This window comes from Chamaea fasciata, unplaced genomic scaffold (genome assembly GCF_029207755.1).
Source record: "Chamaea fasciata isolate MVZ Bird 193981 ecotype frontalis unplaced genomic scaffold, bChaFas1.0.hap1 SCAF_1, whole genome shotgun sequence".
Lineage (NCBI taxonomy): Eukaryota > Metazoa > Chordata > Aves > Passeriformes > Sylviidae > Chamaea > Chamaea fasciata.
The window spans coordinates 89,154,481-89,177,132 of NW_027094086.1; the positions used below are offsets into that span (position 1 = coordinate 89,154,481).

The 22,652-nt window shown below is 43.3% G+C and overlaps 1 protein-coding gene across 2 annotated transcripts; it reads right to left on the reverse strand.

Annotated features, from left to right (window-relative positions):
- Positions 1-15,682: 15,682 nt before the first annotated feature.
- LOC136292589 (transmembrane protein 14C-like) lies at positions 15,683-22,652 on the reverse strand. 2 transcript variants are annotated; one of them, XM_066188516.1, is made up of 5 exons: positions 22,480-22,652; positions 20,976-21,059; positions 18,399-18,500; positions 16,442-16,529; positions 15,683-16,252 (listed from the first exon to the last, which is right to left on the reverse strand). In XM_066188516.1, the coding sequence occupies exons 2-5, from the start codon at positions 21,049-21,051 to the stop codon at positions 16,195-16,197; spliced, it is 324 nt and encodes a 107-aa protein (XP_066044613.1). In that variant the 5' UTR covers positions 21,052-21,059; positions 22,480-22,652; the 3' UTR covers positions 15,683-16,194. The 2 variants fall into 2 exon arrangements, with proteins under 2 accessions (XP_066044613.1, XP_066044605.1); XM_066188508.1 differs by lacking the exon at positions 22,480-22,652 and adding an exon at positions 21,264-21,362.

A 22,652-nucleotide genomic window follows, 5' to 3' on the forward strand; every position in this document is an offset into this window, starting at 1 on the left:
TGATATCTTGCAGACTGTTAGTAGCTTCCAGATTGGAGGTTAAAAAGCTTTGACCCTGGAGATTCAGCAATTGGAAAACTAACTGCACAGAAAGGTTGGGAGCACAGAAGGATAAAACTGGATTTGTGACTGCCAAAAATATTAAACTTTCCTAAATCTAGCATAAAGTATTTTTCCATGTCACAATCAGCACATCCCAAAACAGAAACCAGATCTTCTGAGTTTCAGCCCAAAGCCTCTCCACTGAGCCATGGATGCACTGCATCTGCATTAATTTTGCATTCCCACATCTGGTAGAAAAGCACAGTTTTAAAGCCTTAATTCCCAATGAAACCTTCATTAACACCAAGAAGCTTCCAAGGCATCAATAACACTGCTGACTGACTCCCAATTTACAGCTCTGGAGTTAGACTTGTCACACAGATGGCATATGTACATTATTTTCAGGAAAGAAGTTTCTCTGGTTTTTTGTAATGCATTGATTAGAACCATCCTGTTTCCACCGGGGGAAGTAGATTATTCACACCATGTGACCTTCTCTTCCACATTGTTCATAGGCATTGGCTGCCTTCCTACCACTGGAGGGAACTAAAACTCATTCTGGCCAGGCAGATCCCTCTCAAGGGAAGTCAAGGAGATTTCCAGAGGTGTCAGTCAGGCCATGATCGGTGCTTGACACTGTGGAGTTCTTCTAAATTAGACCTCAGCACTGGATAAAGCAGGATACATGATTGTGGATTTGGACTGTGCAAACCAAGATGCTAAGGACTATATTTCCAGAAACCACATTTTCTGGTCTGTTATCACATGAAGATTGAGCCCCACTGCCCCTGGAAAAGATTTTCAGTCTTTCTGCTGTGCTTGCTTTCTTTATTAAATACAGAAGTTGCTGCATGGTCATAAACCTCCAGGGGAGGAGAAGTACTGCTGAGTTTTAAAGAGCTTTAAAAGAAAAAAATTCCCTGGTTTCCTCTCACGACTCTCAAAATTCTCTTCTGATTTCTACTCAAAAAGCTGCCAAATTAATCAAATTTCAGCTTGCATGGCAAAAGAGTGATCTTACCAGTTTCTTGCCTGTAACTGTTTAGTGCTCCTTCAACTGACTTCTGAAAGTCTTCTTCAAATGGATAAATTTTTTACCTTTGTTTCATATCCATGGCTGGAAGAACTTTGCCTTGCCCAATGTATTGGTGTAGAAAATTTTTCTCAGTAGAAAGAGATACAAGCCACATACAGACATTACCTTTTAAGCACACAAGATTGATTGATTGCCTGAGACAAAACAGAAATTACTGGCACAGGAATATCTGCTTAATATGTGGAAGAAATTTCTGTGCTCTTCACGGAAGACACAAGGGACGGGGAGAGACATAACAGAATAGAGAAGCAGAAATTATTGCCTTACAAAGTGAATATGAAGATTTCTAAAGAAATGTCAAGCTAGACAGGGAAAGAAGAGGATTTGAAAAACACCCCTCTGTTTAGAAGAGGTGCCCAAAAGAGACAACATAAAACAAGCACTGAACTGTACAGTTACTTGGATGACTGGTTTGGCATTTCCTCACTTTTTGTTCGCAGGGAGCAAAACTTGAAACAGTTTTTGTCAGGAAGAAAATGTTTGGAGCATCTTGTCTCTCTCCAGGAATTTACAGTTGCTTCAGAGTTTCACAAGTACCCCTTCCAGTTACCCAAATAGCAATGGAAAAATGCTAAAAGAGTCTGCCTGCCCTTACCCCTTTTTAATTGCTCCCTGGAAACTTTCCACACTATCCATCACAGAAGTCCTGTCAAACCTTCATTCCAAACAAAGCTGGACTCCCTGCATCTCCCCCAGGAAAGAGGTGAGTGTTGTGTTTGCTGCCAGTGAGCTGGACTGCAGAGTATTTTGGTAAGCTCCCCGCCCTGATGTATCCCTCTTCCATTGATCTGCAAGGAGCTCCCCCAGCACTTCCATGCAAAGGAGCTGGAGATAACCTCACACTTGGTAATTGCTGTCCTCCCTTCCCCCTGACATCAAAACCCAGCTCTTTGCCACGATAGAGGCTCCTGAGAGGCAGAGGGGACCAGGGTTCATGCCCTTCATGAGCAGGTTGAATGCCAGTGATGATGGCCTGGCAGTGGAGCCAAAGGGCTGTGTGGGAGCTGGCTCACCTGCCCACGAGCAACTGTGAGCCCACACAGCCATGGCCCTGCCTGCAATGCTTTCTGCCTACCCATCTGAAGGAACAGCTCATGAAGCCCAGAAGTCTCCCAAACCCCCAGCAGAGGTTTAGCCATGCAGCTCTTCCCTTGACTGTGAAGCCCAAAATAGCATGGTTTTTTCCAGGTGGGCAACTCATGCACACATAATAAAACTTTCCTTGGGGAGAAGTGAGCCCAGAAGGTACCAACAACCAAGTAAGTGCAGGAGAAGAGGAGCCACAGATAAGGTGCCTGAGTGTATCCTTTTGCCTTTACATGGACGTCATGCCAAGTCAGCATTTGATTTTTAGGTTTTTGCTTTTATCCAGGATCATCTTCTTGGTTGCCTGGCAGACCAGGCATCCACTGGATGCTCAGTAAACACAGCCTTTCCCATGTGTGGGCACAGCATTGCCACAGGTTCAAAATTTGCTGGTGCCCAGCACACAAGCCATCTGTACAACACACACCTATGGCCTTCCAGAAACTGGGGGGCTACCAAGGAGGCATTTTGTCACACATATGGGCATCTTTGTACCCAGAATCTCCTAGGGAGACATGTGACAGCTCTTGACATGTATCTTCCTTTATCTGCAGATATCAACAGGCTTCTCTGTCCCTGTTGAAAGACCCCTCTGCATGTCCCTGCATCCATAACCCATCTGGTGTGCAGGCTGGGCTCCAACAGGCTGCACGTGATGCCCCTTTTCACCCAAGACAGTGGGAGGTCTGTTGATCTTTACTGATCTCTGACTGCAACTTCACCTATTTGTTACATATATGTTAGTGCCTTTTCACTCTACAGAAATAATTTATATGTGCCCATAGGGTACATCACCACAAATTATGTTTTTCATCAGCAGGTTTCAAAGCACTTAGATAGAGGAGTCTGGCATTTTTATCTCTGATTCATCTATGGGGACACTGAGGCACAGGAAGGTGGAAGTCTAGAGTCAGCCTCAGCTCAGCAGTGAATCCAGGGATAGAAGCAATTTCTATTCTGTTCAAGTCCAATATTGTATAAAAAGACGCTCCTGGGTTTGGTTAGTGGGGTTTAAGCTCCTACATACCCCTTACTTTTATGTAACTCACGTATCTCACACCTTTTCTCTCCTCAGTTGCAAAGGTCCCCTGTTGAGCACCTTACCCTTCCCTCCATGGCAAAACAGATGGGAGCCAGCTGACAGCAATCCACTGCTTCTTTCTGGAACACGTGTGAGAAAAAGCCAGCAGCTTGGCTGGCAGGAAAAGACTGAAAAATATCATTGCAATTAATGTGGAGAAATTTGAAACTACAACACCATCAGCAATTCTGCAGAATGAAGCATAACAGTGCAAAAAGACTAAGTGATGCTTTGCAAGCCATATGGGTGGGTTTTTTCAGGGAATGCTGGCTAATTTTTAATAGATCAGCTGGATGGGCAAATTCCTGTGTTTTTATGTCAGGGAATGGAATGAAAGCAAGCCTGTTGGATGGGCATCTCTGGTGTTTCAGAAGGTGGGTATGAGAACCTCTGAGGCTTAATACTGCTGGTTTAATGCAGAAAAAAACTCTTTAATGGCAACCTGCCTGAGCTGGGTTACAGAATCTCAGTCAAATTCAGAAGCAGAGGAGTGAGATCAATACAGAGCACAGTACCAATTAACAGCCCTGGTTTTCAAGAGCATCCTTCATTTGTCCTCTAAAATCTCCTTTGTCTCTGTCACAGCTCAGTAGAGAGCACTGAAATTTCCCTTATAAGTTATGAAGCAGATTGCAGCAAGCTGGGAAAGTGACGCCGTATACATTAGAAATCAGTGTTAATCATACATAGAAAAACAACTTCCAAGTTTAAATATGTATGGTTCCTTGCCTTGGATCAGAGACTTACTTGAGAAACAAACATGATTTGTTAAGTAAATGCTTTTCTAATTCTCCTCAGAGATATGTTTTCTTAAAATACAGTGTATATCCTTGTATATATAATACAGTCACATTAGGGAAAATACAAACTACATTGAATATGCTTAGTTCAGTATTTTCCTCTGAGAGCCAGACAGTGACAGCTCCAGGGTCTCTCTTCGTTCCCCTTCCCCCTAACACCCCAACAAACACTGAAAAAGCAACTCACCCTGGACTTAGATTTTCACAATTTCAATTGGTTTGGTTTAGCTGGTCCCTTTTATCAGGGCAGGCCTCTACCGAGAACTGGCCAGCCAGGGTGGGTTTTATCCCTTGCTCCCTTATCTCCCTGCCTTCCATTTTTATGGAATTGTGGTTTTGCTGCCTGTGGGGAACAGTGGCAAAACACTTTAAACCCACAAGTGGAGCTGGCAGTGACCAGCCCACAAGCAGGGCAGGAAGCCCATCTTCACTACAAACGGGTGCCACACTCTTGTGGTCACTGAGGTCCACCTGCTGTTCCTTCAGGGGTCAAGTGTCCCATGGCAGCCACACTCAGCAGCCTGGAGGGTGTGACAGAGCCAGGCCCAGCCTGGAGTGGGCCATCAGCCCCTTCCTACCTGTGCACATTTCTCCCCTGCCTCACTGGTGTGACTCCTTGAACTGCACAAGTGATGGACAAATCCCTGACCTGCACAAGCGAAGCACATTCACACTAATGGTAAAAATAATGAGGGGTAACAGCCAGGAGCATTTAACAACCTGTTTGCTGCCAGAAGAACTGCAGGAAATTCACTTTGCTTCAGGACTGGATGTTTTAGAGTTCTTCATGTAGCCTACCAGAGCGGTTTCACCTAAGCACTGGCCTCCTTTAAATAATCCCCCTCCTCTCACCCAATAAACACATCAGTTCAGATCACTCTGGAGGAGAAATGCACTCCCAGGCATTATTTTCCCAAGGGAAGTGGAGAACATCCCAGCCATGGACAGGTCACACAACAGCTGGCTTCAGGAAGATGGTAATACTAATTGATCTGTATTCATTTAACTAATTTTAGTCAATTACTCTGGAGACAGCAGGCTGCTGTCAGGTCTACCTCCTCCCTGTGAGGGGCTAAATCCGCAGTGTTTGCTCTGAGCGGGGACCAAAAATATCCACTGTCTTGAGGAGGGGTGGCTGAAGTGGCCAGGGTGACGCCAAGGGTGGTGGTACACCCCAGAAAGCAGCACAATGAAGGTGTCCAGTGATACCCATCCAGCAAGCCCTATCTATTGCTGCCCTGGAGTGGTTTTAGGGCTGACGTTTTCTCTGGAGTAGCAACTGCTCACAGTTGTGGGTTTTCAGTCACAGTGTGCAGGAATCAATGGGTGGCCCATGAGACTCACATTTGGGGACTGAGCTTTGCCTCTGCAGCTCCTTCTCTCCATCACTCGATGCCCCGCTCCACATTGAGGCATTTCACTGCAAGCTCACACGGCTCCCCCCACATTTCCATGAGGGGAGGTCCTTTACCTGGGCTTTTACTTGGCAGGGCCCCAGCTAGGCACAATCTTACACAAGTGTGCAGTCCTAGCTCTGTATCCGGGCAGCCAAAGGCACCAAACTAGAGATATAAGTGACTACATACGGGAAACACCACTGTTTGCAGAGAATGAGAGTTCTGCAAGCTATCACATTGCTGCTTCTTTGGGAAAGAGGCCTGTCTACCTAAACAAGGGCAACAATAACTTAAGAGAGGGGTAACAGCAATGGGGAAAAATGACTTGCCATCTTCACTTCCCAAGCCAGCCCATTCTGCCCCCCAGCCAGATTCTGCTTTAGCTACACTGGGTTAACATTTGGAGTCAGGCAGTCTTGGTAATGTATATAGAGCAATTCAGCTGGAAATCTAAAATGTAATCAAATCTGGTGTTGGGGATTGATGCTGGCCAGATGCCAGGCACCCACCTAAGGTTCTCACTCACTCCCCGTTGCAGCTGGGCAGCAGAGAGAAACTTTAACAAAGGGTTCATGGGTTGAGATAAGGACTGGGAGATTTCGGATCAACTGATCTCTCATCAATTACCATCATGGGCAAAACAGGCTCAGGGTAGAGGTATGAAGTGAATTTATAACTAACAAAATCAGATCAGGAAAATGAAAAATAAAACAAGCCCTTAAAAATGCCTTCCCCCTACCCATCTCTCCTTCCAGCTCTACCTCCTACCCCAGTGGTGCCGGGGGACAGGGAATGGGTGTTGTGGTCAGTTCATCACCCATGGCTTCTCCAGATGCCCAGGGAGTTGTTCCCCTAATGCACTGTGGGCTCCCTCTCCTCCCTGTGAACTGCTGCAACGTGAGTCCATCCCATGGGCAACAGTCCCCCTCAAACTGCTGCAGTGTGGGTCACTCTTCCATGTCCTGCAGTACTCCAAGGACAGGCTGCTCCAGCCTGGGAACAGGGCTCCTCTCTCCACAGTCTCCCATGGGGTCACAAGCTCCTCTCAGGCATCCACCTGCTCTGGCATGAGTCTCCTCCACAGGCTACTGGTGGATCTCTGCATCCCCCGTGGATCCCCAAGGACTCTGGGTGGATCTCTGCATCCCCCAAGGATCCCCATGGGCTGCAGGGGCACAGCTGCTTCCCCATGGTCTCACCACAGCCTATAGATGAATCTCAGCTCCAGCACCTGGAGCACCTCCTCCCCGTCCTCTTCTCCTCTGCCCATGGTGTCTGCAGAATTGTTCTCACACATTCTCACTCTGCTCTTCTCTGGTTGAAATTATAACTGCATCACAACATTTTTCTTGATTTCTTCTTAAACATGTTATCATAGTAAACATGTTATCATAGTAAACATGTTATCACAGAGGCATTATGACCCTCTCTAATTGGCCCAGTTTTGGCCAGCAGCCCATCCGTCTTTTGAGCCACCAGGGGTTGGTTTTACTGGACACGGTGGAAGCTTCTAGCAGCTTCTCACAGAAGCCACTCCTGTAGACCTCCCTGCTACCAAAACCAGGTCATACAGAACAAAAACAGCTGGCAAAAGCAAGCTTATTGGTATTTGGGTTTCATTGAGTCCGTAACCCAAATGAAGTCATCTTTACTTTTTTTACCACATCATCTGTTGTTTTAAGCTTATAGCGCATTACAGTGGCTCTGCCATGCTGCACACACCATATCATTTTATGATTCTGAAGAAATAAATTATATTTGATTTTGCCACCTGAATTTCATTTATTACCAGAGACAGATTGTTGGCATTTGTGCACTTTGTTGAAGGCTTATATGAGGAAGACTTTTGAGGTGAGGAGTAATGAAGGGTCAAGATTTCTATCTGAAGTCATATTTCTAGAGCATTTAATCATTTATAAAGATTTGCTCCAGACAGAAAGAAATTATTTTACTTATTGATACAATCAGTAGATAATGTGTTTCAGAAGTATAAAGGAAAATCTCATCTTAAATATATCTTCTGGTCACATGCATTGCAAGGACACAGATCAGTGAGTAGGGAAACAGTTGAGGAAACAGACAAAATATTTGGGCCTGTAGAACAGATAGCAGGATGCTCTGCCTGGAGTGGGGTAAAAGAACTGGAGCAATGCCCTATTTGCTACGCTCTCAGGTTGAGCCCATCAGCAACAGCAGTAGCACCTCTGGATAATGTATATAAGAGGGGGAAAGAAGTTACTGCACAAGAGTAACTGCAGCTGGAGAGAGGAGTGAGAATGTGTGAGAGAAGCAGCCCTGCAGACAGCCAGGTCAGTGAAGGAGGAGAGGAGGGAGTTGCTTCAGGTACTGGAGCCCAGATTTCTGTGCAGACCATGGCACAGACCATGGTGAAGCAGCTTTCCCTCAGCAGCCCATACAGGTCCACAGCAAAGCAGAGATCCATCTCTAGCCCATGGAAGACCAGGTGGATGTGCCTGAAGAAGGCTGTGACCCTTTGGGAATCCCATGCTGGAGCAGGCTCCTGTCAGGACCTAGAGACCCATGGAGAGAGAAGCTCACTCTGGAGCAGGTTTGCTGTCAGAACTTGTGACCCCATGGGGGACCCACACTGGAGCAGTCTGTTCCTAAAGGACTGCACCCTGTGGAAAGAGCCCATGCTGGAGGAATTCATGAAAAGCTTCAGCCCATGGGAGGGGACTCACTTTGCAGAAGTTCGTGGAGTTCCATCTCCCGTGGGAGAGAACCCACACTGGAGCAGGGAATGAGCAGGAGCAGTCCTCATCCTGAGGAGGAGGGAGCAGCAGAGACAGTGTGTGTTGAACTGACCTCCAACCCCATTCCACATCAACCTGGACCACTGCGGGGAGGAGATGGAGAAAATCAGGAGTGAAGCTGGAAGGTGTTTTTAAGATTTAGTTTAACTTCTCACTGTTCTATTCTGATTTGATTGGTAATATATCAAATTAATTTTCCCCGAGTCCAATCTGTTCTGCTCATGACGTTAATTGGTGAGTGATCTCTCCTAGTCCTTAAATCCTTTCATTTTCTCTCCCTTGTGCAGCTGAGAAGGGAGTGATAAGAGTGCCTTCAGTGGGCATCTGACATTCAGCCAGGGTCAACCCTACACAGATTTCAATGAGGTCAACTGCAGTGACCCAGCTAAACAAGATGCAATTAACAGTAGGCAGACCCCTCTTACTCTTCCTCCCCGCAAACTTTCACTGCTCCTGGGAAAAGAAAAAAAAAAAAAGGAGAGAGAGAAAAAAAAAAGAGATCATCACTATTTAGGTGTCACTTAACATTTTTTTTAAACAGTTAACTCTTCTCTTTCCTGCTGCTGTGTTTTTAGCATAAGCTCCACACCCTGTTTGTGGTTGATAAGGGAGGATTTGAATGCATTTACCATCATCTTTAAGCTCATCTTTTGGTGCATCGCATTAGAGACCCCTGACTAAAGGAAACAGACTGTCTCTAGGTGACACCATAAAGTTAACACTCACGTGAAAGGAATACTCTTGAGGAAAGTCCTGATGCTCGAGGGTACCCTGTGGGATATATTCTGTAAATCAAATATATCATAAAAAAATCTGTGGGTCTTTTCTGCCTCCATGCAACACACCATTCTCTAAAGAAGCTGGTAGTCTAATGGTTGACAGCTAAGAGGAACAGGAATATTGCAGGCTGCTGCCACCTCTGTCTCAGAAAGTCACATTGCCTTCTAATACTGGGCATTATTTGCTTGCTTGACAGTATGGGAATGGGCTATACAGAAGAAAATGTTATTTGGTTTTTATCACTGTTATTCAGTATTTATCACTAGTAAAAAGCAAAATCATAGATAAGCAAACAAAATTCTTTAAGTAGTGTAAATAAAACTCCAGTGCAATCATGTTGCTGTGCAAAAGCATGATTGTGGGTGTTAATTGCCCACCTGGCCATAACGAGCATGTAGATGAAGTTGGGTCTGTGTTGATCAGCGACTCTCTGTACTGCCTGAGAAACTGGACGCTAAACAACCTTCTGTCCTTCACATAAATAAATGAATTTATATAAAAACAAATTCACATCGATGATATTTATAGGTGTAAGTTGAACACAGTGTCCTTATTTTTTGGCAGGGATGAGACAGTAGCAGCACATGAAGGAGAAAATCTGGCGACAGGCCCTAAGCTGATGTAAATGCTGCAGGGTTGCCAGGTGAGGTAGTGTCTGGGAACTGAAGATATTGCTGCATATAGGACAAACAATGCAGAGTGGAGCATCTAGCACACTGCTAAACACAGGGATACGCAACCACACAGAGAGCCAGAATGATCATTTTCACAACAGCTTTATGGATTACAATACTTTCAGAAGATTTTAGGATTGTGACTCCATGTCTGTTGTTACAATATTTGGGCTCCTAGCCCCATCACAACAAATTTTCCCTGCCTCCCAGTCTAGGCTTCATTTTTTAACAGAAACAAAACCTGAGTAAATGGACCAACCTTCCTCTCATCTCAGAATATTTTATGTCTTGTCATGACACCACAGACCTGCAGGAATCTCAGTGAAGTTTCTGTCCAGAATTTAAAAGCGTTTATTTTGCTCCTGCTGCTTTTCATCTCTCTTCTCTCCTCCTGGTGTGTATTTTCCTGCCCTGCTGACTGTGGTGCTGCATACTAATGGAGCAATACTTGGCCCATCCTCAGAGGAAGTTGTGTGCAGGTTTATTGAGGAACAGAGGGGTCAGAAGGAATTTCAGCGCATCCAATAACTCTCTTACTGGTGCGATGCCTTCAGGTAACAGCACATAATTTCATCCCAGCCATTTTCTATTGTTGTATCACTACTGAAAGAGCACACATCCAAAGAAACTTAGCCAACACCCTCTCCCTCATTACATATATCTTTATTCCAACAGCCTACAAAACTGTAACACTTATGTGTTTTCTAAAAATGCTTAGAGAAGGAGGCCTGTCCTGCTAAATCCCCCTCTGCTTGTGAATCAGGCTGACAACTTGCAGATTTTGTTTCTTGCCGTAAATAGGTGAGAAAGATGGGGCTGATCTTCCAATACAGATAAATGATTTCCTTCAGGGGGTGTAAGAAGAGTGGCAAAAAGGTTTTATTTTCATTCCTCACGAGGTTATCAGCTCCTTAGCAGCACGACCATTGGATTGCACAGTATGCTTGGTGAGAAAAGCCTTTTGCCCTGGGATCATTTCATTCCATTCCCCAGGCCAGCGCAAAGGTAATGAAGAAGCTAAAGAAAGACCCATTCAGCTGAGAGAGCCAAGCATTTGTGTTCCAGTATTTGGTGTTCCAGGTCAGATAGCGACGAGTGGGCAAATCCTAAACTGGAATTAGGTTGATTGTTGTTTCTCCTTGTCTCCATGTCTCGGAGTGGGTGGGGTGTCTCTCTCCCCCCGCTGACAGCGGCCGCATCGGAGCGGCGCTGCCGCCCTCTCCCGGCTCTGCGGGCTGCAAAGCCTTCCAAAAACCCTGCATTCCCAGCACAGGCAGCCGCCGACTAACACACACACAAGGGGGGAGAACGGAAAAATAAAACCAGGAAAAACAAACAAACAATCCAACAAGCAAGAACTGAGGAGAAAATGGAAAAAAAAACAAAACAAAACAAAACAAAAAAGGTGGGGGTGAAGTATAAAAAGGGGGGAAAGGGGAAAAAAGGAGAAAAAAAGATTAAGGGGAAAAGGAAAAAAAAGGCGGGGGGTGGGGGGGAGGAAGAGAAAGAAAAAGAGAAAAAAGAAAAAGAAGGAAAAAAAAAGAAAAAAGGAAAACAGATAAAAGAAAAATAGATTCAAAAAAGAGGGGAGGGGCAAGTTTATTACCTTTCATTTCCGGAGAGGAGAGGAGAGGAGAGGAGGGGAGGGGAGGGGAGGGGAGAGGGGGTTAGGGTTAGGGTTAGGGTTAGGGTTAGGGAGAGGAGAGGAGAGGAGAGGAGAGGAGAGGAGAGGAGAGGAGAGGAGAGGAGAGGAGAGGAGAGGAGAGGAGAGGAGAGGAGAGGAGAGGAGAGGAGAGGAGAGGAGAGGAGAGGAGAGGAGAGGAGAGGAGAGGAGAGGAGAGGAGAGGAGAGGAGAGGAGAGGAGAGGAGAGGAGAGGAGAGGAGAGGAGAGGAGAGGAGAGGAGAGGAGAGGAGAGAGGAGAGGAGAGGAGAGGAGAGGAGAGGTCCCAAACCTATTTCTGTTCAATAAGCATTTGTACTATAATCTTAGATACATAGTTTCACTTTTAGGTTGCTCTGTGTGAAGTCAGGAGCTGTCGTCAATGATCCTCATGGGTACCCTCCATCTGAGAATATTCTAAGTATAAGCCCTAAAGTTCAATCCCACTTAGTTACCGTGCTTGCAGGACAGGATCTCAAAATACAATAGCAATAGATGAACAAATGCAAACATTTAATGAAATAAAGCAAATAGACTTTTTTTGTACCATATTTTTTTCTCATTAGGGTTTTTCTAAAAGAGTATCAAAACACTGTATGAACTACCAGCACTAAAACAGTATCAGTTCCAGCTCCCAATTCTTGTTCCTGGGGCAGGGAACATTTTATGCCACACCCTGTGTAAGACAGCAATGTAAAAGATGGGGAAGGGATACAGAAAACATTATCTCTATTTCACAGTTCAGAAGAGAAGCAAAAAAAGACTAAAGGGAAACACCCAAAGTCACTTGTGCACTGGACTGAGCTGGGGATATTGCATAAAAGCATAAGCACTTTGATCTGTTCCATCATGGCATGTCAAGGACGCAGGAGAGGAGCTAAGGGCAGATGCCTCTGTGCTGTTACTGATGCAACGTTTTTCCATTTTTACTTGTAGAGATTCTGGAGAAACAAAGACTTTCCTCCTCGTGTCATAACTGCTTGGAGGTTCTCCTGACCTTTTTTTTCCCCTCCCATTTTTCCAGGTGATTAAGCTGTTCAGTCAGAAAGCATGACTATAATGCCAAGAAGCCAGCAATTTTAACACCACAAAAGGATAATTGTGTAATACTTCAGGCCATATTAGTTTCAGCACAGACTGACCCTCAGCTGGTGATGACAGAGTGCCAACAGCTCCCAGCACAATGACTGACAGAACTGGGACATGGCAAATTGTACTTTCAAAGCCTGCAGCAGAACAAGAGTTAGGGGACTTGCTTTGCATTAAAACAGGCTTGTACCATATTCTTAGAACGAGGGATAAAGTAGGACAGCACATGACTACTTCCTTCCTAAATCATTCTACTTGAAACATCTTTCATCCTCCTCTCATTCTCCTTTGCTGGTTTGTCAAAGACAGTTGCCCACACTATTAGTGTAACATTGCCTGAATTCTTACACTATCCCACACATTTGTACTAAATTAAAGAGATTTTTGCTACCTGCAAATGTCACATGAACTGGAAAAACAGCTTAGGTTGTGACATCTGTCAATGTGTGAGTAACCTCAACTCAGTGGTGCAATTGCGCCTGAGTATATTATTGCTGTACTACAGGTCTCGGTGTTGTACCTGTAAAGACTAAGCCATAACTGAGTTACTCAATTGTCCAATATTTTGGATCCCCCCCCGAACATTTACTCACATTTTCACTAATTGGGTGCTCTGTAACATTCCAAACCTGTATGTATGTGATGCTGCCTCAGTGTCAGCAATTGGGGCACCACAGGTGAGATCCTGGATTGGAGACCCTGGAGTTAACCAGAAGTAAACATGCAGGTGAAATCTAGGTTGTCCCATGGATTTTCCACTCTGGGCAGAGAGGAATCTGAGTTGTATCGCTCAGCTTCAAGATGTTTCTGCATTTTTTTGCCAGTTAATATTTAGCTGTAAAAGAAGACTTAAAAAATAGTTGATCCTTTTCCCACAGACCCCAGGAACTTTGCAATCTCTTCTTGGCTGTGGTGTGGCTTCCCCTGTCAACATTCTCCCTGTGGGATATCCCATGATCTGAGGCAAGGAGCACTTCCCTGGGAAGTGAACTTGAACCCATCCAGGGCAGGAACTGAAAGGAGCCCAACCTCTCTCACTTTCCAAAACTTAAGGTAAGCAACTGTTATGACAAAAACAGGCTTAAACCCCCTTACAAAATTTAGGGCAAAGTCCTACTTTCAAGAGATCACTTACCTACCAAAGTGATTAGGAAATTCCCTCCTCTGGTCCTGAGCAAGCCACTCAAGAGAGGGGTAAAATACCTGACATCTCCTCTTGCCACCCAGCTTCTATCAGGCAAGTAGATGTGGAATGGAGGACCTGGGCCCTTACTCGAGGAAATGAGGATTTGACAACTCAAATTCTTTTCTTCTCTCAATTCTGTAATGTTCTGGATGTGTGATTAAACTCTTGAGTTGGTAAATCCTGGTGACTCAGTATGTGTATAGTAAAACTACTTTCCTGTTCTAGACCTTTCTTAAAAAAAAAAAAATCAGTATTCATTTCAGCTTGTGCTGACAACTGAAACTGTAAGAAATATTAAACTAATATTTTTATTTTCAGAGTGTGCTTTGAACAGAGCAGCCTTAATTTAAGAGTTATTTTAGCAGTTCATTTCCCAAAAATAACTAAATCACTCTATCGAAAATACATGTACAAGCTGACTCATAACATGAAGTTCCACTCAAACCATGGCATAGCCACAGTGGATTTAATGCAAAAGTAATTAACTCAATTTACAGGGAGACCACTCTCAGTGGAAAAAAAACCCAGAAAGAAATCTTTTAGAATTAGCTAACAATCTGACTAAAAGCAGGGGCAGTCTGGACAAAGGATATTTATGTCTTTAATTCTTGAATGGCTCTAGAAAATTCTCTATCAGTGATGGAATTTTCTATTCAATTACATGGGGTGATTTAAATACATAAAATTACAAAATTATTAAATACATAATTACAAAACTTCTGTTAGATTTTGCCTAAAGAATAGTCAAAAGAGACCATGATTTAACTGAGATTAGAATTTCAGACATGCTTTTACATGTTTTCAGTGTTGCTCCCTGGAGATTCATCCTGTACAGATCAGGTTATTTACAGATTAAGTGCCTGGAAACAAGAGAGGCTACAATATGAAATATATTCAAAAACCTGGAATTAATTTTGTAACTTTTGCTAAGGGAATTGGTAACACAGAACACAACTGGCCAAACACCTATAGATCTGCTTGTAATTACTACTTTCTACTACAATAGCTTCCTGTCTGCTCCCATATGGGTAACCATTGACTCATAACAGTAGAAATGTCACTCTGACTCAATACTACTAAATGCCGTTTTCAGAAAAGGAAATACAAGCATTGAAGTGACCAACAAAATGGAGAAATTATATAATCTGGGATCTGCTTTATGCAGTTTGAGGCAGTTTTTAAAAATTCCTTTAAACACTACAAAATGGAAAGTGTGTAAGATGTAAGTTAAACCTGCTTTGCCACTATCATGTTAAGCAGTTGACAAGGTTCTGATATAATCAGTGGTATAAAGGTCCCAAATCCTAAACAGTCACTACAGAAAATATCACTTTAAAATAGGGTTACACTCCGTAAGAATCCTAATTTATCAATAATTATGTATCACTATAGAATAAGCTGATAAAGGATCTTCTTTCACACATTTCTTGCCTCTCCCTTCCACCACAGTGCTAAGTCCATGTGAGCTGTGCCTGCACTAACAGGGCTGCAAGACTCAGTGCAGGAGAAGCAAACAAGGCTGGGGTGACAACAAACCACCAGATGCCACTCATGCCTCTTCCACACTTCAGTCCTCAGGCATCACAGCAGAACAAGGAACCCTCCTGACTCCAAGGTTTCCTAGTAAAGACAGATTTCAAAAGGCACAGCCACTCTCCTAAGAGATAAAAATAAAATGCTGATACATTCTATTGTCAAATAAGCCTGTAAGATCAGAATTACATAGTGTTAGGGTATTTTATTCCAGTTATACAGTCTAGATCACATTCAACTGTTCATTTAGCCTAGTCTCAATCCACAGCCTAAGTTCCTTTCAACCAACTTTTTAAATGAAGCATTAATGAAGGCCCACCATTTAATCTTCTGTCCCTCCATTTATAAATTGATTTTTAAGTATCATTGAATGACAGCACTTGGATACTAACAGTCCACTGCAAAGACTTCCACTGAGAAAACAAGGTGAAAAAAAATACCCGTCCCCAAACACAGAAACTGTACAAAAAAAAAAAGCCAAATATAGGTTTGGAACAAATTTTACTTATAGAAAAGCATGATTTTAGCATCATTTCAGAATAAAAAGGCAAGATCTGTTCGACTTTATAAAGACATGGTATATCAATTCAGAATGCAACAGGTAAAGCACGCTGTAATACTCAGTATAAAAGGTTTGTGATACACGTGTATTTAGACAGTTACTCCTGGTGCCCCTCGGTGAATATTTTCTTAATTACAGGTCGTTTTCTTTCTGCTTCATACATGTCAGAAGTATACTTTTGAATATAAAAACATGGAAGTGTTAAAATACATTGAAACATGTCCAGAAAAGTCATGTCTGGGACCTATTTCTCTCTATACACAAACAGTTCTACCTTGTGCATAAACTATCTGTCCCATCATTCTACTGGCCCTTACAAAAAAAGATTTAAAAATGTCTTGAAGCAGAAATTTTTTCCATCTTCTCACTTCTGCATTCATGCAACTTATATTATCAGGTTTCCTTTTCCAAATATTAAGATGTGAAATTAAGAGTTACTTTTCCTGGGGCTTTTCCAACATCTTCAGTGCTAATCTTCCAACCATTAGCAAACTGTATAAGGGGAAAAAACATATAATTTAACAATAACAACAGCAAATTGTCAATTCATTTTCAAGTACTTCATGTAACTGATGCATGTAAGTGGGAACAAAAATAATACACTAAATATGATTCACTCCATCTCAGTTTAATTAAACGAATAAGAAATCACACATAGGAGGTTTAAAAAAAGTATTGTACCTGACACCAGCAATTAGCCCGGCAGGCATGAATTTTCTGGAGTGGTAAAATCTTGTTCCCATGACAGCAGTCAGTGCTCCAGATGTAACTTAAATGAGAGATTGTACAGTCCAGTCAGCAGAGATGCACGTGTGGGAGAAATATAATTAAAAACTAACAGAACAGAGAGAAGTAGCAGCATCGAGTAAAAAGAGAAACAGGGTTACTTCACTTGATGGACTAAGAGAGTCAATAAATTGTGTACATTTTAAAATGCCTCAGTTTGTAAAGAGTAAGTATTCTACATCAAGTTCTAGCAAACAGTGCAGTCCATATGCCTCTGCACATACTTCTCAAATTTGTTTTTCAAAATGTGCTCATTTTGAGACTGGAAATAATTTATGATTCACTGCTTTAGCACTCACTCCTCCCCCCCACAGGCAAATCACTAAACTTGTGCACATAATTCCCACACTTCTCAAAAAGGGGAAAGGGCATTTGTCTAACTTGTAGTAATCATGCCTAACATGTAGCATCATGTCTAACTTGTAGTAATGTTCTGAGAATTAACTAATTTATGTTTTCAAAAGACTTCAAAAGGGAAGTGTGCTAAGCCTTACCGAGGTGAGAGTTAGTTGTCCCTGACCAGTTGACCCAGAGAGAGGAGCCAGGTAGTTTCACTGACTCAGTAAGATAGGAAGGACAGACCCTGGAACATGGTATCTCAAATAAAGACTGAATGCTAAAAAACTGTAAGGAAAACTTACACTGATGAAATCCTTATCCTTAGTATGCATCTGCTACGAAGTGGTAACAGCTACACACATGTTGTTCCAACAACTCTTTTACCCCCTACCGTTGCTTCTATGTGATGACTGGTCCTGCAGGATCCAGTTCATCTTCAGTCCTAGACATGACATCCTTCCTCCCTAACACCAGCCAAAATATTGTCACTGACATCTATTAATCACATGTAATGAGATATGTAGGAGGCTGGGACCATAGTCTAACACACAGTTAAACTAAAATATTTCAATATTAAAATGCTTCAAGCTCTAATTAATAGCCAGTCTTCAAAATACGCACATCTCACAATGGAATTTTGTTTCAAACAGCAGAACACATCTTCTGCAAAAACTTTAAAGCGTGAACAGGAAAAGACTCCATATGCTACTGAGCTACAGAAATGTATCTGTCTCTTGCATTTGGGCAAACACTTGACCTCACACTTCTTAAACTTGCTGTATCAGCAGTTCATTAAGTTATTAAGGCTTGACCACGCACAGCTTTTGGCCTGGCCAGTAGGTGACTGCCTATAAATAAAGCTGAAGTGGAGAGAAATGCTGGGCCTTCCCCTTTCACTTCTGACTTACACATGTCAAAGAGCCAGATGCTATGTCACTGCTTCAGGGAAAAAATGCCGTAGTCAGTGGTGGCTCTTTAAACACTGACTAGGCAGTAAGTCTCCACAGTTACCTTCTCAAATCGGTGGGGAAGGGAAGCTCCAATTCTGAGAAGGAAGAAACAGCATTACTGAAGCTTGCTTCTCTCTTAAATCTCCCCAGGCATCAACACCTTTGTAATTTCACACATGGGTCATATTTAAAAATAAGCCAATCATAATCTCTGGCATTTTCTGTGATAATAAAATAGTCTGCTAGGGGTATGGCCAACCTGAAGGGGAATCTCACTTCCCAAAATGTTACAGCCTCCTGCGGGCTGCTCCACGTAGGAGGATCCAGCCAAAGAGAGGTCAGAAATCCATTTATTAGCACTTCTCTCGCACTACGATCCTTCAAACACATCAGTATGAGACAGATGCATGTTGGCAGCCACCAGTTCAGTAAAGTTTAGACAGGACTAAAGCTAGATTTGTAACACTATCTGTGTTTAACCCTTCTGCAAAGACTTTTAGGTACTCATTTTAAATATATACAGTAAATATAATCTTTTCTAAAAAGAATTTTAAATTACTTACTCAGAGAAACCCAAATGTTATTTGGATTCTGTGAGACCTGATAAGCACCCAGTCCAGCCAAACTCCCAAAGAAAAGGCCAGCAGCTAGTGATGGAACACTACCTGAATAAGCAGAAGATAATGCATTTATTAGAAACTTAAAAATTACCTTGGTCAGCAGCTTACCTGTTTTGTAAAACACTAAAAATTATAAAAATACAAGATGGGCATTCATCATTCATTGTCATAAAGAAGATTAGAGAAGGGTTTTTTAAGATATTGAGACCATGCTGATCAGCACCAAGAAACACTTCAATTACTCCTGCATAAGATACATACAGAATTAGGATTTAGTTCTCTAACAGCAAAACCACTAATACATTCATGACTGAAAGACCAGTGAGAAAAACAAAAGAATTGGTGTTTTCCTTGCACAAACTGAAGCATGTTGTTTCAAAACAGTATTATGAAAATTCCTTGAGAGGCAGTAAAGTAGAAGGACTAAATTGTAAGGATTTAAGATCAGAAAAAAGGACATGTGGGTGGAATTGGGCAGGAGAGCATTCAAAGAATAGCCAAGGAGTAGGGTGGAATTGAACAGGAGAGGTCGTATCTCCTAAGTATACCTGAGATTTGATCCAAAGGTAACGGAAGACTTTTGAAAGAAGGTTCCCTGAAATCACCTAAACTTTGAATCAAGTCCTCAGTATAAATGATAATCCCAAACTACCAGAAAATAAAGGATACCACAGCTGAATTTGTAATTTATAGAATATATCAAGTAATGAAGCAGCATGATCACTGTGAGTGGTGAATGCCCTCCACAAGGCTAATGGAGAATTAAGGACTTAATGCTACTGAAAGTGGTTCTTTATACATACTATTTCTGAGGTCACCTTTCAAAGACTTGAGACTGAAAAACTAGGCTGATAAAGATCTCCTCTCAATGTTAAAGGAGGACTGAATATTGCTTCCAGACAGTAGTAATTTTTCAACCATCAACAAAGCTGCTGTAATATTGCTTTATTTCCTGCTTTTGCTATAAAAAGCAAGAGACAAAGATGATAGAAAGCACCTGATATACTTGTACATGTGCAAGGAAAAGGTGCACATTCTAGTAGGTGGCTGCTTTGCAGAGAATATGAGTTAAAAACAAATCTGTGGTAGCTCCAATGCTTTCCACAAGCCTGGAAGCCAAGAAACATCCATCACATCCTTGAATTTTACCTCAAGGCATTGTTTAAGTAGCTATGACACATACACTTACTAGGACAACCACATCAAGAAGTTCCTATATCTCAAAACACAGGGACCTGGAGAACTTGCTAAATGAAGACAGAAAAATCAATCAGTGAATCAATAAATCAATCACTCACTCACTCTGATTGCCACGTTCTCATACTCTTCCAAAGGCACCTACTACTGCCCCCTGTCTGTGTGGGTAGATAGATCTGGTTGTAAAAGAACAGATCAACTTAAAACAGATCAGATCAGATCAACGTACAACAGATCAGATCAACTTCTATGCATGGAAGTTCCATTTTCTTTTGGTTTCTCCAAGTTATTAGTAAGGATACAATGGCTCCTTTGTATGGTTGGGGTTTTTTTTTCTCTCCAGCAGTCACCATATGAGTTTTCTGTTCCCCTTCAATAATCCTATGACCTGGATTCCCTTGCCTGAGCATAACCATGTCCTCCCACTCGGGTTCCAGAGGACAAGAAAGACACCTATCATTTCATAATGGCCTTGGAGAAATACAGATGCTATTAGTTACTTAAGTTCTCAGTATTGTCCCTTCTGTCATAAACTCCACTCACAACCCAAAGGATAAATCCAAGCCAATGGAAAACAAACTGGAATAGGCACTAGCATCTGTGTAGTCAATTGCACTGGTAAGAGTCTTACTGACTTCAGCAATGCCTCTTCCTATCATAAAAACTAAGATTACTTAGGGATTTTCAAAGCCAAAAGAGAGAGTGTTGCAGCAGGAATGAATCGACAGTTCTGTCTGGAGGAGGGCAAACTCAGGAAAAGGCCAGGAAGTGAAAACAGTAGGTCAGAGGGTAAGCTTTTGATGCAGAGCCCAGAAGAGGAACAACTTTAAGGACTGATTTGCACTGTTCAGCTCTACTGGGAGAAAAGACAGTTCTGAAAGCACTCTGTAGCTTGCAGTATACTGTTATCATCAAAGATTAAAATGGGAACAAACCTCTTAAGGGGGAAAAGTGGTGATTTATGTCATCTGAAGACACAGAAGACTTATATAATGCTTGTATTTTAAACAGTAGGGGAAAAGCCTTTCTGAAGCAAACTTACGACAGTTCTCCCAAAGAGCACAGTGCAGATATCAGCATCCACCAGAAAGCAGATTAGGGCCTTATCAGCCCAAAGCAGCAGCTCAACTCAAAATCCACCGCACCCCAACAGCAGCAATTTATCAGCACATGGCACAAACCGATAAAATTTACATATGGGTCAACTTCGAGATAGGGATGCTTTCGTAAAACGCTGCCCAGCTCACAGCAAGTTTTTGGGGAGAGGGAGGAGGGGGTGGGGGGGAGGAGGGAGGGAGACAGAAGCACCTTTCGGCACCCTACCTGCTTTTGCATAGCCAATGATCCCTCCTGATGCCACCAGCGCGGCGTAGCCAAAGCCGAGCCAGTCCACTGCCATGCCGAGAACTGGAAGAGAAAACTGGGGTGAAGATCAGCACCTCTTAACCTTTTTTCAGGGGAGGAAAAAGGAAAAAAAAAAAAAGCATTTTGCCGTGACGGGCTTTTCCACGGGCAAGGCCTGCCTAAAGCGTAAGCCCTGAGGCGAGCCCAGGAGATGGAGGTGGCTTTGCCGGCAAGGCACCGGGGGGCTCGGGGCGGTGCCGGCCTCACCTGCGCAGCGGCCCCGCTCCGCAGCCACCGGGGCGGGGCAGGCGGCGGAAGGGGAGGCGAGGGAGCCACGCACCGCCCAAAACTTCCCTTTTCCGGCTGTTCGCAGAGAAGGGGACGAGAACTCCAAGCTGAAAACTCGCCCCGCAGCCAGGGGAGGAGAATGCGCTGGTGTCTGTCCACCTACCCGCAGAGCTCCCGGGAATCCCTCGGCACGGCGGGAGGCGGGGATGCCCGAGGAAACCCTGGTGCCTACAAATGGCTCAGTACAGACCGGGCTTTGTGCTCGTGTTCAGTGAGGGGCAAAGCTCCCGCAGAACTGCTGTCGTGTTGTCCTAATCCATCCCGGTCTTCATCCAGAAGTGGGGTTACATGGTACAGCTGAGAATTTGGTGGTGGGGTTTTGGTGCAGCATGAGCTACGACTCCGGGCAGCCTCCGGGATGCTTCTAGCTTTGATCAGTAATTTCAGTATAGCTCTTGTGTGGAACACGAAGAGGATTTCTAGGACCTCCAAATTACAAACTAGTGCACCAGAAAAAGCAGTCTTCTGCTGTAGAAGTTATCCAACAGTGGGAGATGGAAAACATCTTGTAAAGAAAATGTTTCGCTGCTTTTTTTTAAATTTTTTTTTAATTTTTTTTTTTAATCCGGAAAAATGTAGAGATGTTTATAACTGCCTACAAAGCTAAACTCTTTCTCTTTTCCGAGTGCTGAAACTGATTTTCTTCATGTAAATGGTCCTCCATGATTTTACTCCAATTGTCCATGCACTTCTCTCCCATGGACATTTCACTGCATGGAAAGAAAAAAGTACTCCTGTAGCTAGATCCCTAAACTGAGGGAGTTCAGTTCCTCTTCATAATAGAAGGCATAAAACGTGAGAGGCCTTGTGCTTTCAGCAAAATGCAGCTACAGAAAGCAGCTTTCGAATTTTGCCATCTTTATTAATGAGCCTAATGGTCAGAAAGTGGGGAGCAGTTTAATTCCTTTGTTGGCCTCAGTGTTTTAAGTAGGAATTTCCTCCCTCCGTGCAAAGCGCACAACCAGTACATATCTAAGCTACACTGGATGGGATTTCCTTTTCAACTCAAGCTGTGTAATAGCTACGAAGTTCAAGCTTCACTGGGCTCTGCTTTGTGATCCAGTGCAGGGATTCCCCAAGAGGGGAAGCAGGAAAATGGGAAGAAATCCACAGCTGCTGGAGCTGTTGCACTTACCTGGGGTTCAGCTGAGATCCAACTCAGGGGAGCTGTTTTTTGCAGCTATGGCTCCATCCTACTCTCCCAGTGTCATGCACGCCCACCCCGCCTGGCAGGGACAGCTTTGTCACCGCTGACATCTCTTCTCTCTGCACTGCTGCCTCCCCTCTACCATTATAAGCAGTTCCCTG